The sequence below is a fragment of the Mesoplodon mirus genome (genome assembly GCF_964341445.2).
Source record: "Mesoplodon mirus genome assembly, chromosome: 16".
Taxonomy (NCBI): Eukaryota; Metazoa; Chordata; class Mammalia; order Artiodactyla; family Ziphiidae; genus Mesoplodon; species Mesoplodon mirus.
Genome location: NC_138992.1, coordinates 43,782 through 68,840, shown reverse-complemented (window position 1 = coordinate 68,840; position 25,059 = coordinate 43,782). Strand labels below are relative to the sequence as shown.

Below are 25,059 nucleotides of genomic sequence, written 5' to 3'. Positions count from 1 at the left end.
TTACACGAGAACGCCTATGGCTAGTTTTCTCCTGACCCCTACCCAGAATTTGATTATCTCCGCGGTAGCAGAAATCCAATGAAGCCCCACTTGAGTTAACAGAAGTAGAATCAAAACCTGTATATGTCTTCAATGTAGAAAATGTAGCAGGCCCATTCACCCCGTCCTTCCTAGAGAATATGTTAATTTCCTTATAATAAATGTTTCCACAACAATCTATTTTTAGGAGCATTCGACAATCCTTAGGTGCCAGAATTATAGATTCTTTCATCTTGTGAATATAGTTTTTTTTAAAAAATATTTTTTTATAGTTTTACTGCCTTTAAACAAAATGTACTCCATCGCTGTGGAATATTCCTTCATAGGAGCGTGCATGGTTCATTTCTGCATCTGCTTGTGATGTTCTTCAGGTTCTTTCAGGTTTGGCTCCTGTGGCTGCAGAGTCCATGTCCGTGTGTCCTGGTGCAGGGCTGGGGGGGTTGTGTTCAGCTGGGAGGAACACTGTGGGTCTGTGTGCACGGACTTCGCTCTCTGAGGCCCGATTGTTTCAGAAGTGGTTGCACCCCCCGCTGCGCACCAGGCTTTCCATTGCTCCACATCCTGCTGATATTTGATACTGTGTCTTCATGTCTGCCATTCTGGTAGGTGTGTACACAATAGTTTTCTTACGTTTTTTTTTGTTTTTTGTTTTTTGTTTTTTTTTTTGCGGTACGCGGGCCTCTCACTGTTGTGGCCTCTCCCGTTGCGGAGCACAGGCTCCGGACGCGCAGGCTCAGCGGCCATGGCTCACGGGCCCAGCCGCTCCGCGGCATATGGGATCCTCCCAGACCGGGGCACGAACCCGCATCCCCCGCATCGGCAGGCGGACTCTCAACCACTGCGCCACCAGGGAGGCCCTCTTACGGTTTTAATCCCTCGGTTGTCAGTGAAGTTGTGCATCTTGTGTTATTCACGGACTACTTCCTGTTGTTTTTTTTTTTAAAGTTTTAAAAATTGTGGTCCAATACACAAAACATAAACTTTACTATCTTAACCGTTTTTAAGTGCACATTTCAGGGTCCAGAAGTAATTCGCACTGTTGTGCAAACCTGACCGCCATCGTCCTCCAGAATTTTTTCATCCTGCAAAATTGAAACAGTCCCCATTAAACACTCAGTCGCCATTGTCCCTCCCTCAGCCCCTGGCACTCACCATCCTACTTTCTGTCTCTGAGTTTCCGACTGATCTAGGGGCCTTGTATGAATGGATCAAGCACTGTTTGTTTGTTTGTGTCTAGCTTACATCACTGAGCATTAATGCCCTCAAGGTTCATCCCTGCTGCAGCCTGTGCCAGAACTGCCTTCCCTTTTAGGCTGAATAACATTCCCTTGTATTGATGGACCATGTTTTTCTTCTCCATTCATCCATTAGTGGACACATGTACTATCTACATTCATTTCTCCTGTCATAATATTTGTGGAATAACGTCAGAAAGTCCTATGAATCAAAAGTCATTTGCCATTAACTTTTTCCTTAAACTTTTTATTGTGAAAAACATCAAAGCTAAGAAAAGGGAAAAATACATGTCAGCTTCACTTGTGTTCAGGACTTAATGCTTTACGGACTCACTTTATGGATTCACTTTATTCCCTGTGTGTGTGCTATGTACATGCGTGTGCATGTGCCTGTTTGCATACCTATGCTGTGCATGTGCATAGGTATGTGCACTTGCACACGTTCGTTAGTGTGCACTTGCTCACGTTAGTGTGTGCATGGGCATATGCGTGCATGTGTGTTCATATGCTAGTGTGTGAATATATTTGTGCTGTGCACCTACATATGTTTGTGTGTGTGCTGTGCCCGCCTGTGTGCACAACTGTGTGTTTGCTGGAACCACTTGCAGATATATCCACACGCAGCTGCTCTAACAATCCTGCGTAGCCACGTAAAGGTCACAGATCTCAGGGATTTAAATGGATGGAGCAGGATGTCCTGACACAGAGTCTGTCTTCCAGTGACTGTCACGGTCTCAGTAACATCCTTCACACCTTCCTTAAGCCCCATTCAGGGTCCAGTTTAGACATGCATTACATTCAGTCACCTGCCCCAGGTCCCCTAAAGCTACAATGTCACAGTTGGAGAGTCTGGTCAAGGCTGGGGATGCCCCTCCTGTTGGCCTGGCCTCCAGGCCCTGCACTTGGCTCCTGTGTTCCCATCTCTCAGCCAGGCCCCGACTTGGATGGGGCCGCCACCTCTTTCCTCACAGTGTCCCATCGCCCAGTCAAGGGCGTTCATTCTCCCAAAGTCAGCATCAGGAGTGGGGGCGTGACAGTCCCCACTGGGTCTCCTTCATGTGAGACCTTGTCCTTTTGAAAGAGCAGGCGCCCTGCCCTCGGGGGTGGGGGCTGGGGGGTGACATGCGGCCCACGATGGGCAGGCGGGTCACCAGGTGGGGCGAGCCAGTGTGCAAGGAGCTCCGCAGTGGGTTCTCCTCTCCAACAGCTTCTGTGCCCCTACCTCTCCCCGTGACTCCCCTCGAAGACAGCGCGGTGCCCGGGACGGGAGCCATGGGAGCCGTCAGCCACCGCCCCCTCTACACACACCCACACGCACACGCACACACACATGCACATGCACACGCTGCAGGGAAGCAGGACCTGAGTGCAGGGCTCTCAGCGGCCCTGAGCGCCCCGCCCGGAATCGGCCAGTGGAGTGGACAGACAGGATCTCCTGGTCCGGACCATGCAAGACTGTCCTGCCTGGGCTTCCAGTGCGGCCGCCTCCTTCTGGAAGTCTGGGAGGCTGGAATCAGGCCACTTCTTGTCTGTCCTGGCAGCAGACGGGGCTGCACTCTCAGAAGTTCGTGGCTCACTCATGGATCCTGACCATCAGGTGGCCAGAGATATTGGTAACATTTTGGTTTTGCCTGTTGAAATGTTTAATGACAAAGATTTTGTTCAGTTTCCTGATGTGGGTGTCCAAAGATGAGAGACCCATGTGTGTGATCTGTACCTCCTATGAGATCAGCCCTAAGCTAGTTTAAACATGATCAAGTTCTGTCTACAGGGTAGATTTAGACCTCTGCATGTCCTTTCTACTGATTATGTTCAGAGCTGACCATGTGTTGTCTATAAGAAGAAGATTAGGCCTGACCATGTTCTGTGTACGCTAGGACTATGGGAACCTGGGTAGAAACCTGGCCTGGCCTCAGGACTGGGAAGCTCCGTGCCTGCATCTGAAGGTGAGTGCTTAAATGTCTGGGGTCTGGAACTGAGGTGGGCTTCTCTAAGTAACAGCCTCTCTCTGAGTGTGGTTACTTGGTCCTCCCAAGGGTCAGTGCTGTGGTCGGGGCCTTAGTCTTAATCCCTGTAAGGTTCACCTTCCCTGGGGCTCGTGGAGAATCCACAGGAGGGCTACCTGGCAATAATTCCAATTCACCAGCACGTGCATGGTGCGTAGGGAGGCAGGTTTAGCTGGTGAATTGATCGCAGGGCACGCAGATCGGGCAAAAGCCCGATGGGTAACAGCTGAGGCTGCTGCTGAGCTCTCCTTCCATTCTACCGTCCCTACTCAGAAGCGTCCAGAGCTGCCCCTCTGCTTTCAGCCCTGCTGTCCTGTGAGTTATCTCAACAAGCATGTGCGACAAGAAAGGACTGAGCCTGCCACAACCAAGTAGTGTGTTCAACTTTAGCATGAAAGCTTTAAAAACAGGTAAAATCAACAGAATCAAACTGAAAAGAGGAGGACTTCTCTGGGACAAGTGTGGGGAGAGGAGACCCACCTGCCACATTCTCCCATCCCAGGAGGCCCCAGGAACACAGCTTGTTTCCACATGAGGGGATCCACCAGCAGAGCCATGGTGTCCTGACCGAGGGGACATATCACCCCAGGTGCAGGGTCTGGGGAGGTGAGGTCACCCTGGAGACTGTGCACGTGTGAGCCCAGCTGGGGGAGTCTGGGGAGGGCGGCTCACCCTGGGACTGTGGACATGTGACTCAGGTGGAGAGGTCTGGGTAGGAGGGGTCACCTGTTGAGAGAGAACGTGTGACTTTAGGTGCAGGGTCTAGGGAGGTGGGGTCACCGTGGTGAGTGTGGACGTGCGACCCCAGGTAAAGGGTGTGGGGACTGTGTGGCTCTCACCACATCTGCATGGGTCAGGATCACATGTACGAGGAGAGCCCATATGTGCTCTTTGCCTGAAGCGTGTCTTTTCCCCTTTGAGATTCCCAACCTCTGCATTAAGGGTGTTGACCTGATTAACCTGTGGTACCTTTTCTTCTCTTAGTCTTCTCACATTCATGTGAGGTCAGGCATGTTTGAGTGGGTTGCTGCTCTGTGTTCTGGTGAGTGACAATGCTTGGTGGTATCATATTAATAACATATCATATCATATGTCTAATCTATGGGGGTCACCACTGCCTGGGTCCCCCTGGACAGAGGTCAGGTGAGCACAGACTAGCCCCCCCTAAGAATGGTCTCCCATGTGCCATGTGAGGGTACCGTGATGGCCCCTAAGGTAGTGGACTGTGTCTGGGCCTCCGACATCTGTGATGAAGGGGAGTCGAAATGGAATCACAGTGAACAAGACATTATTTTAAGAATTTATTTTAAGTGAAATAAAACACACGTCACATACCATCTTCACCATTTTAAGTGCACGTTTCTGAGGCATCAGATCTATTCACTTTCTCGTGGAGCCATCACCACCATTCCTAGGACTTTTCATCTTGCAAAACCAAAGTTCCACAACCACGAACGTCTCACTCCCCATTCTCTCCCACTGCCCCTGGCACCGATATCCACTTCAGTCCCTGAGTTGTGGACTCCAGGGCACCCACTGGAGTGGAATCCTGCCGTGTTTGCTGAGGGGTCACTTTGGAAGAGCTGACTTTCAGCCTGAAGCTCTGCCTGTTTGCATCTGAAGAATCTGCATTTAAGGAGAGGGTGTATGAGGAAGGGGCTGTATGAGGGACAAAGGTGTCTGGGGTGCAGATGAGCCAGGACCTGACCAGCTGCCTTTTGGGTCCTCTGGATCCATCTCTTGGTCTGTGCCTCATCTGCATCATCACTGTTCCCGCTGGCACCCCTGGGGTGCTGTCTGAGTGAGATTCCCCTGGTGCCCCTGCTCTCCTCCCCTCCTCCTGCTGGTTGGGGAGGAAACTGCTTGCTGTGGGGTCTTTACTCCTGAGGCAGGAAGGACCCTGCAGCGTGGACCTGCAGAGTGTGGGTGTGGTCCCAACAGCATGGGACCCACATAGGACACAGCATTGGGGCGTGACAAGTGCTAGGGCTGCCTCATCACTGACAGGGAATGTTGCCAAGATGCTGCTCGGGAGGGCGTGGTGGGTGGCCTGGGACCCCAGAGGCCCCATTCCTATCCTGGAGCTTGGAGGGTGCATCCCCATGGGCTCCAGATTCACCCCATATCTCAGCCATATCCCTCTGTCCTGTCTTTGACCTCAGGAAAACGAGCTCTCTTGTCCACAACATAGGCCTGGTCCTGTCTGTATTAGGATTCTTTAATTTAGGCGTCCTGGGATAGCAGCTCTTTTTAGGCCTGAGAAGGAACAGCTCAGGAGTGTACAACAATTTCAGATGAAACTAATATTCAATGACTATCTCTATAGTGCTAGGTTGTTGACTTCTATTAATCACTATTCTCCTGGTTTTAGCTCTGATGTGGGGATTACAGAGCAGTCAACATTTAAATCTTCTTAATCTGTGTATTTGTAGCATCAGTATCATTACTGACCCATAATTTTTATGCTTTGGGAAGAGTTATTGATTTCATGTATCATGTAAAGGATTCACAATGATGATAGAGCAGCTAAGATTACAATAATGGCTGGTAAAATGTTCAAATTTTCTCTACCTGTGCATCTATTGTACATATATGAGTTAGTTTAATTGTCAATATTAGTGAAATAATATAGAAGACTAGAGAACTTCTTTTAAAAATCACTATTAATGTGTGTGATGAAAATGTAAAAGTTCTTCCATAATCGGTGATGTTGTATCTTGAGAGCTTAGATAAAATTGATATGCCTTCGTGATATACACTATTTTAGCCTATGATTTCACTTTGAAAATTTTACATCACTTTTTACTTTTATCTCATTTATTGAGAAAGACATAATTGTTATGCTGTTGGCTTCAAACTGCTTGAAAAGGACTTGAGTCCTACCTTATTTTACATTTACATAGGTAGGACTTCAAATATAGGATATGGTGGAGGGCATCCGTGCAACCATTCTAGGTTAGGAGCAGCAGTTTCCACTGCTGAGACTTCTCGTTTGGACACAAATGGTTTTCACAGTATGAAGATTATTAGCATTACTGCTGCTACTGAGACGAATGAGCCTAAAGACAAAATATTTCATGTTGTGTGTGCCTCAGAGGAATGTAGTAACCTCCCTGAGAGGCCAAGAAAGTGCTGCAGGAAGTCATATTTACTACTACAAATACACCTGTGAAGTGAGTTTTGCTACTGCTGAGTTAACTGTGTAACCTGAGAATAGTGGGAATCAGTGTAGGAAGTCTCCTATAATAGTGAAGACTGCTCCCATGGACACTACGTCATGGAAGTGTGCTACTACATAGTATGTATCCTGGAGGACAATGTCTGGGGATGAGTTGGCTAAGATGATTCCTGTCAAACCACCTACTGTAAAAAGGAAAATAAAGCCTAAAACTCATAATAGAGTGGGATCTCATATAATATTACCTCCGTGAAGAGTTGCTAATCAGGGACTTCCCTGGTGATGCAGTGGTAAAGAATTGGCCTGCCAATATAGGTGAAACGGGTTTGACCCCCGGTCCAGGAAGATTCCACATGCCGCGGAGCAAAAAGCCCGTGCGCCACAACTACTGAGCCTGCCCTCTAGAGCCCGTGAGCCACAACTACTGAAGGCCACATGCCTAGAGCCTGTGCTCTGCAACAAGAGAAGCCACCGCCATGAGAAGCCTGCGCATGGCGACGAAGAGTAGCTCCCGCTCACCGCAACGAGAGAAAGCCGGTGCGCAGCAACGAAGACCCAACGCAGCCAAAGATAAAAAAATTAAAAAATTAAATAAAGAGTTTCTAATCGGCTAGATACTTTTACTCCTGTAGGGATAGAGGTAATTATGGTAGCTGATGCAAAGTATGCTACTGAGTCGACAGCTATCCTTATGGTAAATATAAGATGGGCCCACAAGAGAAATCCTAAAAGGCCAGTGGACATGACTCATAATATTCCCAAATAGCTGAAAGGCAGTTTTTGTCCTAAATCGTATGTAATGATATGTGAAATTATAACAAACCCTGGTAGGCCATGAATACACACACTTCAGGGTGACCAAAGAATCAAACTAGGTGTTGCTATAGGATTCGGTTTCCTCCTGCAGGGTCAAAGAATGTAGTGTTGAGATTTCTATCTCTTAGCAGTCTGGCAATTCTGGCTGCTTGGACTGAGAGTGGTAATTATAGTAATATGGCTATAGTTAGGGAAGACTAAACAAATAATGGTGTTTGGTATTGGGATTTGACTGCTGGTTTTGGATTAAAGACTATAGTAATACAAGAAATAGCACGAAGAATTGAAGAGACACCTGCTAAAGGTAAGGAGGAAATGGTTAGGTCGACAGAGGCTCCTGCGTGGGCCAGATTTCAGGCTAGAGCTGAATATACAGTTCCACTTTTACCTGAACCAGCTTCTACTGTTGGTGATATGAGTAGGAGTAAGAATGATGGGGGAAGTAGTCAAAAGTTTACATGATTTATTTGGGGAAATGCTACCTCAGGTGTCCCAGTTATTAGTGGCCCAAGTCAGTTTCTGCACCCTGCAGTGTAATGGGTACAACTACAAAGAGAATTATTACAAGTTCAGGGACTGTTATGACTACGTTAAAGACTTGGGCATCTCCAAGCAGCGCTCCAGGTTAGCATAGCTCAGCCAGGATTAATATCCTCAAGGCGCTGCCTGCTACTCCAGCTCAAGCACCAAATAGTAAATATAAAACACAGCTATCTTTGTGATTTGTTGAAAATAATCAGCAGTGTATGAACAGAGGTAAAATGACTTGAGCTCGCATTAGACTGTAAACGTAAAGACAGAGATGGAGCCCTCTGCTCTTGTCCCGTTTCACTGTAGATCTAGATGGGGTCAATGCAGGTTTCATCACAGCCCCTGAACGAATTTTGTAACAGTTTCTCCTTGTTTTTTTTTTTTTTTGTAATTTATTTTTATAATGGGGTATAGCTGATTTTCAATGCTGTCTTTCTTGCTGCTGCACATCCACTTGATTCACTTACAGAGAGACATCCATAAATTCTTTTTCAGATTCTTACCAGTCGTATATATTCTTTTATGGTGACTAGAGTGTGCCCAGTCTAGTTTTTTGAGCTGTAGAGTAGGTCTTGTCAATTACCTATTTGGTCTTTGGAACCCTATCTGTGCTCATTTCAACCCTCTGGTTTATGCCTCACCCCACCCCACCTTTCCCCTTTAGCAGCCTTAAGTTTGTTTTCTAAATGTGTGACTCTCTTTTGTAATTTAGTTCATGTGTAGCCATTTTTAGATTCCACCTATAAGTGATATCTTATGCTAAGTGTCTTTTTGTGTCTGACTTATGTCACTTAGAATGATTGTACCTAAGTTCACCTGAGTTGCTGCAACTGGCCTTATTTCATAGATCTCATGGCTGAGTAATATTCCATTGTACATAAGTACCATATCTTCTTTATCCATTTTTTCCTTCCAAGGACATTTATATTGTTTCTAAGTCGAGGCTCCTGCAAAAGGGCTGCACTAACAGTTGAAGTGCCTGTGTCCTATGGATTTATGGTTCTCCTGAGATGTACACCCGGGAGTGGAAGTGCTGTGTGCTCTGGAGCTCTATTGTTTTTAATTAATTAAGTTTTTTGGCCTGTGTTGGGTCTTTGTTATTGCACGTGGGCTTTCTGTAGTTGCAACAAGTTGGGGCTACTCTTCGTTGAAGTGCATGGGCTTCTCATTTCAGTGGCTTCTCTTCTTGCAGAGCATGGGCTCTAGGCTTCGGGCTTCAGTAGTAGTGGCTCACGGGCTCTAGAGCACAGGCTCAGTAGTTGTGGTGCATGGGCTTAGTTGCTCCGCAGCATGTGTTATCTTTCTGGACCAGGGCTCGAACCCATGTCCTCTGCATTGGCAGTTGGATTCTTAACCACCGCGCCCCCAGGCAAGTCCCTATAGCTCTGTCTGTATTTCTGGCATGGTATGACATGGCTGTTTTGATAAGTACTTTATTTTCTAGTAAATTTCAAGTGTATAAAAAACTTTAAATAGCAGTATAAAGTTTTCCACATTCACAAAATACTCCAGTTTGTTTTACCCTGTGAGAGTGGGAGGGCCACTCTCCCAGGGAACGAGCACATAACCCCCAAATGAGGAATAATTATGGTTTCCACATTATAATCCTATCTACAGACCTGCTTCAACTTTCACCAGCTGCCCCAGCTTTGTGGAAATGTATTTTTCTATTCGAATCCAGTTTTCTTTTCTTGGAACCATCACTGGGGTTTTTCCTCACTTAAAAAACCTTGCTGGGTTTAAAGTGTACAAGATGAGCATGATCTGGGTGGTTTTTCTGTATGGCTTCTTTCACTTAGGATGTTTTCAGTGTTTATCCACATTGTAACATTGATCATTATTTCATTCATTTTTTCCATTGTGATTAAAAACACATAACATTTACCATTTAAATCATTCTTTAAAAACTTTTTAAAAAATTATTTTATTTTATTTTCTATTTTTTGGCTGTGTCGGGTCTTTGTTGCTGCACGCAGGCTTTCTCTAGTTGCGGCGAGCGGGGCTACTCTTCGTTGCTGTGTGCAGGCTTCTCATTGCGGTGGCTTCTCTTGTTACGGAGCACGGGCTCTAGGCGCACAGGTTTCAGTAGTTGTGGCACGAGGGCTCAGTAGCTGTGGCTCACGGGCTTAGTTGCTCTGCAGCATGTGGGATCTTCCAGGACCAGCGCTTGAACTCGTGTCCCCTGCATTGGCAGGCAGATTCTTAACCACTGTGCCATGGGGAAAGCCCCATTTAAACCATTTGTAAGTACACACTTCTGTGGCATTAACTACATTCACATTGTTGCAAATATATCCTCACCATCCATCTCCAGAGCTTTATTTTCCCCATGTGAAACCGTAACCATTAAACACGAACTCATCTCAACCCCTGGCAACCTTATTCTACTTTGTCTTTGAGTTTGAGTTATCTGGATACCTCATACTAGTGGAATCATAGAACATTTGTCCTTTTTGTGTCTGGCTGGTTTCACTTAACATAATGACTTCAAGGTTCATCCACATTGTAGCATGTGTGAGAATTACCTTAGTTTTAAAGGTTGAATCATATTCCATTGTGTATATACTACACTGTACTTATCCATTCATCTGTTGAAGGATGTGTTGTGTTGCTTCCACCTTTTGGCTATTGTGAATAACGTTGCTATGAATATGGGGTACAAATGTCTGTTCCAGCCCTTGCTTTCTAATATTCTGGGTGTACACCCTGGAGTGGAATCAAGGGATCACATCCATGTTTTTTAGGAGCCACCATACAGTTTTCCACAGCGGCTGTATAATTTTACTTTATTCCTTTATATGACAGAATAATGTAGCTTATGAATCTACCTTATTTTGCTTATCCATTTACCTGCTGATGGACATTTAAATCTTTTCTACCCTGGGCTATTGTGAACAGTGCTGCTATGAATAATTGGTGTACAAGTTTTTGTTTGAATGCCTGTTTTCCATTTTTTTGGTATATATCTAAGAGTGGAGTTGTTGAACCACATGGTAATTATATTTTATATTTTTAAGTAAATGGTAAAGGTTTGTACTCATAGACTGCACCATTGTGCATCTCCACAAGTAACTTTTAAGGGTTCCAATTTCTCTGCATTGCTGCCATTTGTTATTTTTATTTATATATTTTAAAATTGATTTTAAAGTTTATTTTTATTCTAGTGTGTGTGAAGGGGCATCACACTGTGGCTTTCATTTGCATTTTCATCATGACTACTGACGTTTGACATCTTTCCATGTCCTTGTTGACCATTTGTATGTCTTGCCTGGAGAGCAGTCCATGCAGCCATTTGTCTGTTTCAAAAATGTTGTTGTCTTTGTGTTGATGAGTTGGAAAAGTCCTGGGTATATTCTAGGTAAAGAGTCTTATCAGATATAGAATGTGCCAATATTGTCTTCCATTCTGTGGGCTGTCTTCTTCCTTTCTGGATAGCCTCTTTTGATGCACAAAGGTTTGTAATTTTGAGGAAATCCAATTTATCTATTTTTTTCTTTCATTTCTTATGCTTTACTGTCAAATCTAAGAAACCATTGCTAAATTCATGGTCAGGAAGATTTAATTCCTTGGTTTATTTGAGAGTTCATACAGTCATCCCTCGGTACCCACTAGGCCAGGCTTTAGGCCTAGGTTTGAGTCAGTGTGAGGGTTCAGGGGTCACGGTTTAGGGTTAGGGGTCATTGTTGGAGCATCCTGGTAGAGGGCTGTGGCTAAAGGGTCGGGGGTTAGAGTTTAGGGGTCGGGGCAAGGGTCTAGGGGTCTGGGGCTAGGGTTGTTAGGGGGTTACGGTTAGAGGTTAGGGTTCTTAGGGTAAAGGTTAGAGTTAGGTTTAAGCACAATTGGCCCTCATTGCCCTCCCCTCTCTTTCTCTCTGAAGCCTCCAGAATGGATAGGACTTGCCCAGGGTCAAACAGGAGTCAGGGAGCTGAGGTCAATAACTGGTTTTCTGGCATCCTTTCCCCCAGTCCTGGGCTCTGAGAGAAGAATGAAATGTCTGTTCTTGTCTCGGACTGTTTCTTATCCAACTCAACCTCTGTCAAGGATTGGGGAGGGTGTCAGAAGTCATGCATGATTTCCTTCTGCCCTCCTACCTGGGAAGGGTGATGCTGGCCCTACTCTGTCTGGGCAGCCCCAGGTTCCAGCACAGCCAAGACAGGAGGGCACTCAGCAGACACGTGTGGATTTATACAGGACTGGGGGCAGTGACCTGCCAGCCCCCAGATGCTGCCTTCTTAAGGGCTGGTGGGGCCCTCCTGGCCCTGGAGGCATCCTTTGTTCCATCTGAGTGGGCATGAATAGATGATCAAGTCTCAGGCAGGACAGCCTTTGACCTCTGACTATCCAGGCAGGCATCTGTGGTCCTCTAGCTCAGTCCAGCCTGGGCATTGTCAGGCCCTCATGTACAGTTACGGAGCTGACCATGATGCTGGGCAATTCAAGAGCTACCTGGGCAGTGTAGACATTTCTTTGAGAAGTTTCAACTACTAACATGCATGTGGCTGAGAAAAAGGCCTCCCGCTCACAGCCTCATAGGCTGCCAAGAGAAGTAATAATCCTCTGAACATTGGAGTGTGTCCCTGACACAACACCCATACAGTAGACCATGGCCCTGCAATCCTTTGTCCTTTCAGTCGTTAGAAACTTTTGACATGCATATTCATTAAGAATCAAAGATATGGAAGCACCTGGACCGCCCAGTGGGAGGTTTACACTGACACTGCCATTGTCTTGGAGAGCCATATGCATCCGTGTGGCCTCTGGAAGCCTGCCAATTATGGGTTCCATGGCATAGAATAATTCTTGAGCCTCCCATTACTTCATTGCACAAGAGTTTCCTTACCACCCTAGCATTTGGTTTCTTCCCTTAGAAAAGGAGAGAGAAGAAACTGGAAAAGGAGCAGTATTGTTTTTCAGGGATGGGTAGTTAATATGGCCAGGGAGATGGCATAACTCACGGGATCCCACATCTCAGGGGCAGGAATGAGGTCTGTGGGTCTTCTGAGGGCACATGGGCTGTTCTGGGCCAGCCTCTGAGATGTGAGGACCTGATGCCCAAGGAAAGAGACTTGAGTTTACCACCACCAATGATCCTGACTTTTCAGCAAGTGAAAGAACTTCTTGCAGTCTTGGGAGGGACAGTAAGAGCACTGGATACATAGCTGCAGCCCCTGACCCTAAGTGAACCCCTTTCTTCCTTTTGTGTCAGATTCTGTGCTGTGCAGTGAGCTGTCATTGACTTAGAATCTGTTGCTTTCTCCCAGCGAACATCTGTTCTCAGGCCCAAGTGCCTCAGTTTTCCTTTGGGAATTACATCTCACCTGCTTCCAGTCCAAACAGTTGCAGAAGGATGACCCCATGTTCCACCCAGCTCGAAGAAGGGTTTACAACCCACATCTAGCCAGTCCCATTTTCCATCTTCTGGTGTTGGGTCAAGGATGAGAATGCAACCCAAGCCAGATCAAAGGCATTTAAAACCATGACTTTTTGGAATCCAAGAAAAGGAGAAACTCTTTCTCGGAAAATGGATGGTGAGTGGTTGTCAGCCTAGAACTGCTGTTGGCCCAAGGGCAGTGAGAGAGCCTGTGCCTGTGAATGGGGTCCCCCAAAGGCACTGAGCGGGACAAAGGTTTGGAGAGAAGCAAGATCACACTGAGACAGTGTGAGCCGCTGGACCTGCCAGGTCCAAACCCATTCTTCAACTTGTCACTTGCAAGTATTAATGTATTTCTACCCTTACAATAAATACTAATTTATTTTACTTCCGTAAGTGTGTCCAGTCGCTGGGAAAAGAAAAAGTCCTGGTTGATACATCTGAGTCAATAATCCCTGATCCTTCCTCAGGTGTCCTCACTGGGTAGGCGTGGCTGGGGGAGGTGAAGACACTGGGTGGGGTCATATACTAGGGGAGCTGCCAGACATCTCTGTCCCTGCTCCTTCCCTGTCCCAGGAGAGGGAAACCCTGGAAGAGTGATAGGATAACCAGTAGAGGAAGAGGTTCCTCAGTGATTAATTGGCCTTTTTGTGTTTTCCTTAACTTAGGGACCATTTTGGTAATGTGTTTTTACAAAGAAATCCCCCTTTTCCTCTAGGTTTCCAGTTTGTTACAGTAGGTTTCTCTTATTTGACGTTTACTTTTTCCTGTCTAATTTTCTACAGAATCATGACAAATAATGAACAAATACTGATACTTTACTATTAACTGAAGTCCCTATTCACGTTCCCTTTGTTATACCTTTCCTTGTTCCAGGGTCTCAAAGGACATGGGGTCATCATGTCTGTTTAGTATCTTCTGGGCTCTGACAGTTGCTCAGACTCTCCTTGTTTCCATGACCTTGACAGTGTGGAGGAGGACTGGTCAGGTATTTTATAGACTGCCGGGCACTGGGATTTGCTTGGTGTTTTTGTCGTGGTTAGACTTGGCTTTGAAAAAGCAGATCACAGAGGTGAAGTGCTTCCTCTTCACTATATATCAAGAGGACAGGCTCTTAAGGAAACTTCTCACTTATATTCTTAACTTTGGTCACCTAGCTGAAGTAGTGTTTGTCAAGTTTTCCCACAGGTTAATTTTTTTCCCATGTCCATCCTGTGTGTCTTATTTAGGAGGAAGTCATAATGCAGAAGCCACACTTGAGGAGAGAGGTGTTACAGCTGAGTGTCTATATGAATTGTTTAGAAGCTTTGTGCATAGGAGATTTCTATTTAACACCATTCATCGAAAACTATGTAATTTATTTTTACCAGTTTGGACACGTGAATGATTACTGTAAACTTTTGTTTATAATCCAGCACTACATTATTAGACTGCTTAGTTCATTCTTGCTTTGGCTGTTGAGAGCTTTTTCCATTTGCTCCTGTTTTCATTTTACATAATTTTCCTTTTGTGGGTTTTTAAAATTTTGGGTACTTCTTTACTTTCTGATATTTTAAGATTACGCTGCTTCATATATTTACTGTCTCAGTCCTAGCATCAGCCCTTTCTTCAAAGAGCCCTTGTTCCTTTTATTAGAGAATGGTATTAAAAACTTACATGTGGGAGCTAAATATGCTCAGCTGACAGTACATAGAAATACATGCATGTATCCCAGCCTATGCATATACACATAATTATAAAGATATCCATGTGGAACTATGTGTAGGCTAAAGATAGTTTATACCGATGTCTCCAACCAGATCTGTTATGACATGGATATCGTAACCTTTTCCCTTTGTTTGACTGTAACATCCCACTCCAGTGGTAAGAAACCTGGCTTCCACCATTTGTCATTTATTAAATTCAGTGCTTGTTCCATTCGATTACTGATATAGTAGTTTCAGTACTGTTAGTTACTACCCCTCATGGGAAAGAACTTAGAGTCCACTGTGTATGTATGGCCCATTTTGTCTTTGGCCTACAGATTCTGTACATTTCCAAAGTTAACTTAGGTCAGCCCATTTGTCCCACTACCAACAGTGAGTTTTTCCATACATTTCTGAAACAGTTAGATTCTTTGTTACATTCTGTATTCCAGGCTTTGACACTCCCATATCCTAAGTAGCTAAGTTTGAATAGATTGTAAATTACTTGTTGTGTTGTAAAAATCTGTGGGTGTAGACAAATGCATAGTGACAGGTATTCACCACTAAAGTATCATATGGACTATTTCTACCACATATTCCTTAAACTGTTTACCAGTGTCAGTTTTACCTTTTCTAGAATGTCATATAAATGAGGTCATACAGTGTGTAGCATTTCAGACTGGATTCTTTCACTTAGCAATGTACGTGTTAGTTGCATCTATATCTATCTATATATATTTGCATGGGTTGATGATCCATTCCTTTATATCTCTGAATACTATTGCACTGCATGTATATGAGAGGAAAAATAATTTTCCCTCTACACTTCTATGTTCTTTATTGAGATCTCCCTTGTAATGAAAAAGAGACGAACTGGAGAAAACAATCAGAAGTTTAATATATACCATGCGTACCTCCTGTATACTTGAAAGATACCCAGGAAAACTGAGTCACTCCCTGAAATGGCCCAAGCCATTACCTTAAATGCTATCTCCTGCTGAGAACAAAAGAAAGATGTTAGGGAATGGAGGAAGCCATTTAAGGGATGTTATTAGTCAAAGCCCAGTAAACAAGGGTATGGTTGTTACACAGATTTACATCTAGGCCTATTTCATTGACAAGCTTTGTTTTTTTTTTTAAAAACATTTATTTATTTGGCTGCACTGGGTCTTAGTTGCAGCCTGTGTAATCTTTAGTGGCGGCATGCAGGCCCTTAATTGCAGCATGTGGGATCTAGTTCCCTGACCAGGGATTGAACCCTGGTCCCCTGCATTGGGATTGTGGAGTCTTAACCCCTGGACCAGCAGGGAAGTCCTAACAAACTTTTCTTGATATTTAGTCATCTTTCAATTCCTGGTTCAAAGAGGGACATACCCTTACAAATGGAGATATCCTTAATAAATGGAAATTTACCTCCTAAAAGGGCATTTTCTACTTTATTTATTTATTTATTTTTTTGCGGTATGCGGGCCTCTCACTGTTGTGGCCTCTCCCGTTGCGGAGCACAGGCTCTGGACGTGCAGGCTCAGCGGTCATGGCTCATGGGCCCAACCACTCCGCGGCATGTGGGATCTTCCCACACTAGGGCACGAACCCGTGTCCCCTGCATCGGCAGGCAGACTCTCAACCACTGTGCCACCAGGGAAGCCATCTACTTGGTTTTGAAAGATTCTCCTGGGTCTGCTGTTTCTTAAATTAATCAGTCCAAAATAATCCTTTTGTCAAATGGGCATATTTTGGGGTGGTGTATTCTGCTCCCCTTGACATGTATGTGCCCTAATTCGCTTATGAATTCATCTACAGAAGGACATCCTGATATCTTAAGTTTCTAGCCATTATGAATAGAGCTGCTGTGCATTACTTGATGCTAGTTTTGGTTTGAACACAGTTTTTCAAAGCAGTTGTCTAAATACAAGAGGTACACTTCTTGGATCCTAAGGTGAGACTTTTTAGATTTGGAAAAAACTGCCAAACTGTCTTCCAAAGTTGGTTGTACATGCATTCCACCAGCATCTTCAGTATATTCTTGTATGCTTATTTACTGCCTGTTTATCTTCCTGGGCTAGGTGTGTGTTTCAATCTTTACTAAATTTTAATGGCGCTGTTGGCATAATTTGAGTACAAATCCTTTAACAGATATGTGTTTTGGAAATAGTTTCTTGCAGTTTGTGGTTTGTCTTCCTGTTTTCTGAATAAGGTCACCAGACCCAAAGTCATGTAGATTATCTTTTTTTGTCTAGGATTTTTATAGTTTGGTGATTTAAATTTGTCTATGGGCAATTTTGAGTGAATTTTGGTTTAAGTTGTAATGTTTGTGTCTACATTCATTTCATTACATATGGTTTGTAATTAATTGCTCCTTAACCAATTTTAGAGAAGATACAGTGAGACACTTGGCTCCATTTCAGTTTGGATTTCCAAACTTAGTATATACAGCAGAACTGCCTTCCGGATGAGGCCTCTGGGTTTGTGAGTGCGGCACTCCCGGCACTTTTCTCACGTCCCACAGGGGGCACCAAACCAACCTGTCTGACCCTGGGGGCACAGGTGCACCCTGCCCACAGACTTTGCTCTGTGACAAGCAGACGGGAGCTTTGTCTCCTGTCAGGGCTTAGGTTTCTGGAACATGAGGCATTGTCCACACTGACAGGAGCTGGGTTTTCTCAGGAGCCACTGGTGAGGAGACTCTGCAAGAGGAAAAAATGAGCAAGCGTGGAGAATCTTCCTGTGCAACTGACTGCTGGCTGGGTGGGGTGCATCTTCAGGGGACTCAGGAGAGAAAGAGTTTAATGTGGAATACTGTGTGCTTTTAGTTAGCTTTATATGCAGTGTAGATGGTGACCACTGTCGTTCTTTGGAGTCCGGTGTCTAGTTTTCCAGGCACTGGTTGTTGATGGCTTTAGGTAGAATAAACATTTTTTTACAACTTTATTGGAGTATAATTGCTTTACAATGGTGTGTTAGTTTCTGCTTTATAACAAAGTGAATCAGTTATACATATACATATGTCCCCATATCTCTTCCCTGTTGCGTCTCCCTCCCTCCCACCCTCCCTATCCCACCCCTCTAGGTGGTCACAAAGCACCAAGCTGATCTCCCTGTGCTACGCGGCTGCTTCCCACTAGCTATCTATTTTATGTTTGGTAGTGTATATATGTCCAAGCCACTCTCTCACTTTGTCACAGCTTACCCTTCCCCCTCCCCATATCCTCAAGTCCATTCTCTAGTAGGTCTGTGTCTTTATTCCTGTCTTAACCCTAGGTTCTTCATGACATTTTTTTCCCTTAAATTCCATATATATGTGTCAGCATACGGTATGTGTCTTTCTCTTTCTGACTGACTTCACTCTGTATGACAGACTCTAGCTCCATCCACCTCATTACAAATAGCTCAATTTCATTTCTTTTTGTGGCTGAGTAATATTCCATTGTATATATGAGCCACATCTTCTTTATCCATTCATCTGATGAATGGACACTTAGGTTGATTCCATCTCCGGGCTATTGTAAATAGAGCTGCAGTGAACATTTTGGTACATGACTCTTTTTGAATTATGGTTTTCTCAGGGTATATGCCCAGTAGTTGGATTGCTGGGTCATATGGTAGTTCTATTTGTAGTTTTTTAAGGAACCTCCATACTGTTCGCCATAGTGGCTGTGCCAATTCACATTTCCACCAGCAGTGCAAGAGTGTTCCCTTTTCTCCACATCCTCTGCAGCATTTACTGTGTCTAGATTTTTTGATGATGGCCATTCTGACTGGTGTGAGGTGATATCTCATTCTAGTTTTGACTTGCATTTCTCTAATCATTAATGATGTTGAGCATTCTTTCGTGTGTTTGTTGGCAGTCTGTATATCTTCTTTGGAGAAATGTCTATTTAGGTCTTCTGCCCATTTTTGGATTGGGTTGTTTGTTTTTTTGGTTATTGTGCTGCATGAGCTGCTTGTAAATTTTGGAGATTAATCCTTTGTCAGTTGCTTCATTTGCAAATATTTTCTCCCATTCTGAGGGTTGTCTTTTCATTTTGTTTATGGTTTCCTTTGCTGTGCAAAAGCTTTGAAGTTTCATTAGGTCCCATTTGTTTGTTTTTGTTTTTATTTCCATTTCTCTAGGCGGTGGGTCAGAAAGGATCTTGACGTGATTTATGTCATAGAGTGTTCTGCCTATGTTTTCCCCCTAAGAGTTTGATAGTGTCTGGCCTTACCTTTAGGTCTTTAGTCCATTTTGAGCTTATTTTTGTGTATGGTGTTAGGGAGTGATCTAATCTCCTACTTTTACACGTACCTGTCCAGTTTTCCCAGCACCACTTATTGAAGAGGCTGTCCTTTCTCCACTGTACATTCCTGCCACTTTATCAAAGATAAGGTGACCATATGTGCGTGGGTCTGTTATTATAGGTCTTTTCCTTCTCTTGTGTTTCTTGCCTAGAGAAGATCCTTTAGCATTTGTTGTAAAGCTGGTTTGGTGGTGCTGAACTCTCTCAGCTTTTGCTTGTCTGTGAAGGTTTTAATTTCTCCATCCAATCTGAATGAGATCCTTGCTGGGTAGAGTAATCTTGGCTGTAGGTTGTTCTCCTTCATCACTTTAAATATGTCCTGCCAGTCCCTTCTGGCTTGCAGAGTTTCTGCTGAAAGATCAGCTGTTAACCTTATGGGGATTCCCTTGTGTGTTATTTGTTGTTTTTCCCTTGCTGCTTTTAATATGTTTTCTTTGCATTTAATTTTTGACAGTTTGATTAATATGTGTCTTGGCATGTTTCTCCTTGGATTTATCCAGTATGGTACTCTCTGTGCTTCCTGGACTTGATGAACTATTTCCTTTCCCATATTAGGGAAGTTTTCAACTATAATCTCTTCAAATATTTTCTCAGTCCCTTTCCTTTTCTCTTCTTCTTCTGGAACCCCTATAATTCAAATGTTGGTGCGTTTAATGTTGTCCCAGAGGTCTCTGAGACTGTCCTCAGTTCTTTTCATTCTTTTTTCTCTATTCTGCTCTGCAGTAGTTATTTCCACTATTTTATCTTCCAGGTCACTTATCCGTTCTTCTGCCTCAGTTATTCTGCTATTGATCCCTTCTAGAGTATTTTTAATTTCATTTATTGTGGTGTTCATCATTGCTTGTTTCATCTTTAGTTCTTCTAGGTCCTTGTTAAATGTTTCTTGCATTTTCTCTATTCTATTTCCAAGATTTTGGATCATCTTTACTATCATTATTCTGAATTCTTTTTCAGGGAGACTGCCTATTTCCTCTTCATTTGTTAGGTCTGGTGGGTTTTCATCTTGCTCCTTCATCTGCTGTGTGTTTTTCTGTCTTCTCATTTTGCTTCTCTTACTGTGTTTGGGGGTCTCCTTTTTGCAGGCTGCAGGTTCGTAGTTCCCGTCGTTTTTGGTGTCTGTCCCCAGTGGCTAAAGTTGGTTCAGTGGGTTGTGTAGGCTTCCTTGTGGAGGGTGCCTGTGTTCTGGTGGATGAGGCTGGATCTTGTCTTTCTGGTGGGCAGGTCCACGTCTGGTGGTGTGTTTTGGGGTGTCTTGGACTTATTATGATTTTAGGCAGCCTCTCTGCTAATGGGTGGGGTTGTGTTCCTGTCTTGCTAGTTGTTTGGCATAGGGAGTCCAGCACTGTAGCTTGCTGGTCATTGAGATAAGCTGGGTGTTGGTGTTGAGATGGAGATCTCTGGGAGATTTTCGCCGTTGGATATTACGTGGAGCTCGGAGGTCTCTTTTGGACCCGTGTCCTGAAGTTGGCTCTCCCACCTCAGAGGCACAGCACTGACTCCTGGCTGCAGCGCCAAGAGCCTTTCATCCACACGGCTCAGAATAAAAGGGAGAAAAAGTAGAAAGAAAGAAAGAAAGAAAGAAAGAAAGAAAGAAAGAAAGAAAGAAAGAATAAAAGAAAATAAAGTAAGGTCAAATAAAATAAAGTTATTAAAATAAAGAGTTATTAAGAAAAAATTTTTTAAGTAAGAAAAACAAAACCCCAAAAAAACAGGCGGATAGAACCCTAGGACAAATGGTGAAAGCAAAGGTACACAGACAAAATCTCACACAGAAGCATACACGTACACACTCACAAAAAGAGGGAAAGGGGAAAACAATCATAAATCTTGCTCTCAAAGTCCACCTCCTCAATTTGGGATGATTCGTTGTCTATTCAGGTATTCCACAGACGCAGGGTACATCAAGTTGATTGCGGAGCTTTAATCCGCTGCTTCTGAGGCTGCTGGGAGAGAGTCCCCGTTCTCTTCTTTGTTCGCACAGCTCCCGGGGCTCAGCTTTGGATTCGGCCCCGCCTCTGCGTGTAGGTCGCCGGAGGACGTCTGTTCTTCGCTCAGACAGGACGGGGTTAAAGGAGCCGCTGATTCGGGCGCTCTGGCTCCCTCAGGCCGCGGGGGAGGGAGGGGCACGGAGGCGGGGCGAGCGTGCGTCGGCGGAGGCCGGCGTGACGTTGCGTCAGCACGAGGCGCGCCCGTGCGTTCTCCTGAGGACGTTGTCTGTGGAGCCGGGGACCGTGGCGGTGGCAGGCAGCACAGGCTCCCGGGAGGGGAGGTGTGGAGAGTGACCTGCGCTCGCACACGGGCTTCTTGGTGGCGGCAGCAGCAGCCCCAGCGTCCCACGCCCGTCTCTGGGGTCCGCGCTTTCAGCCGCGCCTCGCGCCCGTCTCTGGAGCTCCTTTCAGCGGCGCTCTGAATCCCCTCTCCTCACGCACCAGGAAACAAAGAGGGAAGGAAAAGTCTCCTGCCTCTTCGGCAGCTCCAGACTTTTCCCCGGACTCCCTCCCGGCCGGCCGTGGTGCACTAACTCCCTTCAGGCTGTGTTCACGCCGCCAGCGCGCTCTGACTGAAGCCCGAGCCTCAGCTCCCAGCCCCGCCCGCCCCGGTCGGTGAGGAGACAAGCCTCTCGGGCTGGTGGGTGGCGGTCGGCACCGGTCCCCTGTGCGGGAATCTCTCTGCTTTGCCCTCCGTACCCCTGTGGCTGCGCTCTCCTCCGCGGCTCCGAAGCTTTTCCCCTCCGCCACCCGCAGTCTCCGCCCGCGAAGGGGCTCCTAGTGTGTGGAAACCGTTTCTCCTTCACGGCTCCCTCCCACTGGTGCAGGTCCCGGCCCTATCCTTTTGTCTCTGTTTATTCTGTTTTCTTTTGCCCTACCCAGGTACGTGGGGAGTTTCTTTTCTTTCTTTTTCTTTTTTCTTTTTTTTCGGTACACGGGCCTCTCACTGTTGTGGCCTCTCCCGTTGCGGAGCACAGGCTCCGGACGCGCAGGCTCAGCGGCCATGGCTCACGGGCCTAGCCGCTCCGCGGCATGTGGGATCTTCCCGGCCCAGGGCACGAACCCGTGCCCCCTGCATCGGCAGGCGGACTCTGAACCACTGCGCCACCAGGGAAGCCCCGTGGGGAGTTTCTTGCCTTTTGGGAGGTCTGAGGTCTTCTGCCAGCGTTCAGTAGGTGTTCTGTAGGGGTGGTTCCACGTGTAGCTGTATTTCTGATGTACCTGTGGAGAGGAAGGTGATCTGCGTGTCGTACTCTTCCGCCACCTTCCCCCTCTCCCAAACATTTTAATAATAGTAATTTTTCTGACGCATGAGCATGGAATATTGTTTCCTATTGTGCCTTCAGTTTCTTTACCAGTGCTTTATAGTTTTCTGAGTATAGGTCTTTCGTGTCCTTGGTTAAATTTATTGCTAAATAGTTCGTTCTTTTGGATGGAATTGTAAATGGGATTGTTTTCTTAATGGTGGTTCATTATTAGTGTATAGAAACGAAACTGATTTGTGTATATTGAGTGCATATTTTGCAACTTTACTGAATTTATTTTTTAACATATTTTTTGAAGTCATGTGAAAAATTGCAAGACTAAAATCTCACCGTTTCTACTGCCCCCCAGGTGATCCACAGGACCCACGACATGGTAGCTACTAATACACTCTTCCCACGGTGCCTCTTAATACCGTGCGGACTCCTACAAGGGAAATAAGTATCACAACTTTGGTTGAACGTGGTCTGGGTAAGTCTTGGCCTCTATAAGAAAAATTTGATGTCTGTCTTCTCTGATTTTCTGGCATGATCCTGACATGGTTGTCTAGAAAAGTAATTTACTTTCCAGTAATTTAAAATGTACAGAAAAGTTGCAATAATGTAAAAAAGTACCCACATTTGCCACTTGACACAAAATGCTCAGTATGTTTTGCCCAAGGCACCAGCACGTAACCCCTAAATGAAGAAATCCTGATGTCCACATTATAATTTAAAACTCAGCCCCACTTCAACCTTCACCTACTGTCCGAACGGTATGAAAATGTCTTTTTCCATCCTGATCCAGTTTTCTTTTTCTGGAACCATGACTGAGTTTCTCCCTCATTTGGACAACCTTGATGGATTTGAAGCAGACAAGATGAGTATGGGATCTAGGGGGCCTTTTCTGTATGGCTTTTTTCACTAAGAATGTTTTTAACGTTCATTTTTGTAACAAATATCAGCGCTACAGTTTTTTTTTCATTGTCATTAAAAATACAAAACACGACTTTAGCATTTAATTCACTTTATGTATACAGTTTTGTGGTATTAACTATCTTCATTTAGTTGCACAAACAAGTTAACTAACATGTGTACCTCCTGTGTGCATGGCAGATACCCAGGAAATTGAGTAACACCCTGAAACGGCCCAAGACATCACCTTAAATACCGTATTCATCTGAAAGGGAAAAAAAGGAAGGCTATAGTTGTTTCTGTCTACATTCATTTGATTGTATATGGTTTCCAATTGATGTTGTATAACTAGTTGTGGAGAAGTCATGGGATAGGTGGCTTCATTTCAGTTTGAATTTCCAAATTTAGTGGATTCTGCAGGCTTGTTACAAGGTTTACAAGCTTCATATTGGATCAGGACATCCCCTGGTGTAACTGGTATTCACGGTTTGTTCAACAGTTAAAGGTCTGTGTGATATGAGTTCATCCGGGAGTAATCCAGGTTAGTTTCTGTTATACATTTGTCCCAGGATGAAAGGACAAGAGAACTAAGACCTAATTTATAAAAGTGCCTTCAAACTAATTGATACTGAAGTATAGTTAACCTACAATGTTGTGTTAATTTCTGCTGCACAGCAAAGTGATTCATATATACGTACATACATATGTACATATTTTTCATATTCTTTTCCATTATGGTTCATTACAGGGTATTGAATACAGTTCCCTGTGCTGTACAGGAAGACCTTATGTATCCATCCTATATATAATAATTTGCATCTACTAATACCAAACTCCCAATCCATCCCTCTCCCCTGTCTTCCCCTTGACAACCACAAGTCTGTCTTCTCTATTTGTGAGTCTGTTTTTGTTCTGTAGATAGGTTCATTTGGGTCTCATTTTATAATCCACATATAAGTGATATCATATGGTATTTGTTGTTCTCTGTCTGACTTACTTCACTTTGTATGATAATCTCTAGGTCCATCCATGTAGCTGCAAGTGGCATTATTTCATTCTGTTTTATGGCTGAGTAATATTCCGTTGTATATATGTACCACATCTTCTATATCCATTCATCTGCTGAGGGACATTCAGGTTGCTTCCATGTCTTGGCTATTGTGAATAGTGCTGCTGTGAATGCTGGGGTGCATGTATCTTTTCGAATTATAGTTCTGTCTGGATATGTGCCCAGGAGTGGGATTGCGGGGTCCTATGGTAATTCTAGTTTTAGTTTTTGAGGAACCTCCATACTGTTTTCCATAGTGGCTGCATCAATTTACATTCCCATCAGTAGTGTAGTAGGGTTCCCTTTTCTCCACACCCCTTCCAGCATTTCTTTCTAGACATTTTACTGATGGCCATTCTGACCACTATGAGGTGATAACTCACTGTAGTTTTCATTTGCGTTCTCTAATAATTAGCGATGTGGAGCATCTTCTCATGTGCCTATTGGCTATCTGTATGTCTTTGGAGAAATGTCTGTTTAGACCTTCTGCTTATTTTTTGATTTTTTTTTCTTTTTTGAGCTGTATGAGCCGTTTGTATATTTTAGAATTAAGACCTTGTTGGTCGCATCATTTGCAGGTATTTTCTCCCAAACGGTTAGCACAGGTAGTGGAACAACTGGATACCCACATGCAGAAGAGTAAAGTTGGACCCTTACCTCCCCCCACCCCATATACAAAATCAACACAAGATGGACCAAAGGCCTAGGTGCAAGAGCCAAAATTATAAA

General features: G+C 44.6%; 1 protein-coding gene across 1 annotated transcript in view; it reads left to right on the top strand.

Moving 5' to 3' along the window:
- LOC309791919 (UPF0488 protein C8orf33 homolog) overlaps positions 1 to 20,891 on the top strand; it is a 107,475-nt gene extending 86,584 nt beyond the window's left edge. Inside the window, exon 7 of the mRNA XM_082601115.1 lies at positions 20,621 to 20,891. Within this exon, the coding sequence (XP_082457241.1) occupies positions 20,621 to 20,795 (175 nt within the window). The 3' untranslated portion in view covers positions 20,796 to 20,891. The remainder of the gene's footprint in view (positions 1 to 20,620) is intronic.
- Positions 20,892 to 25,059: the final 4,168 nt, after the last annotated feature.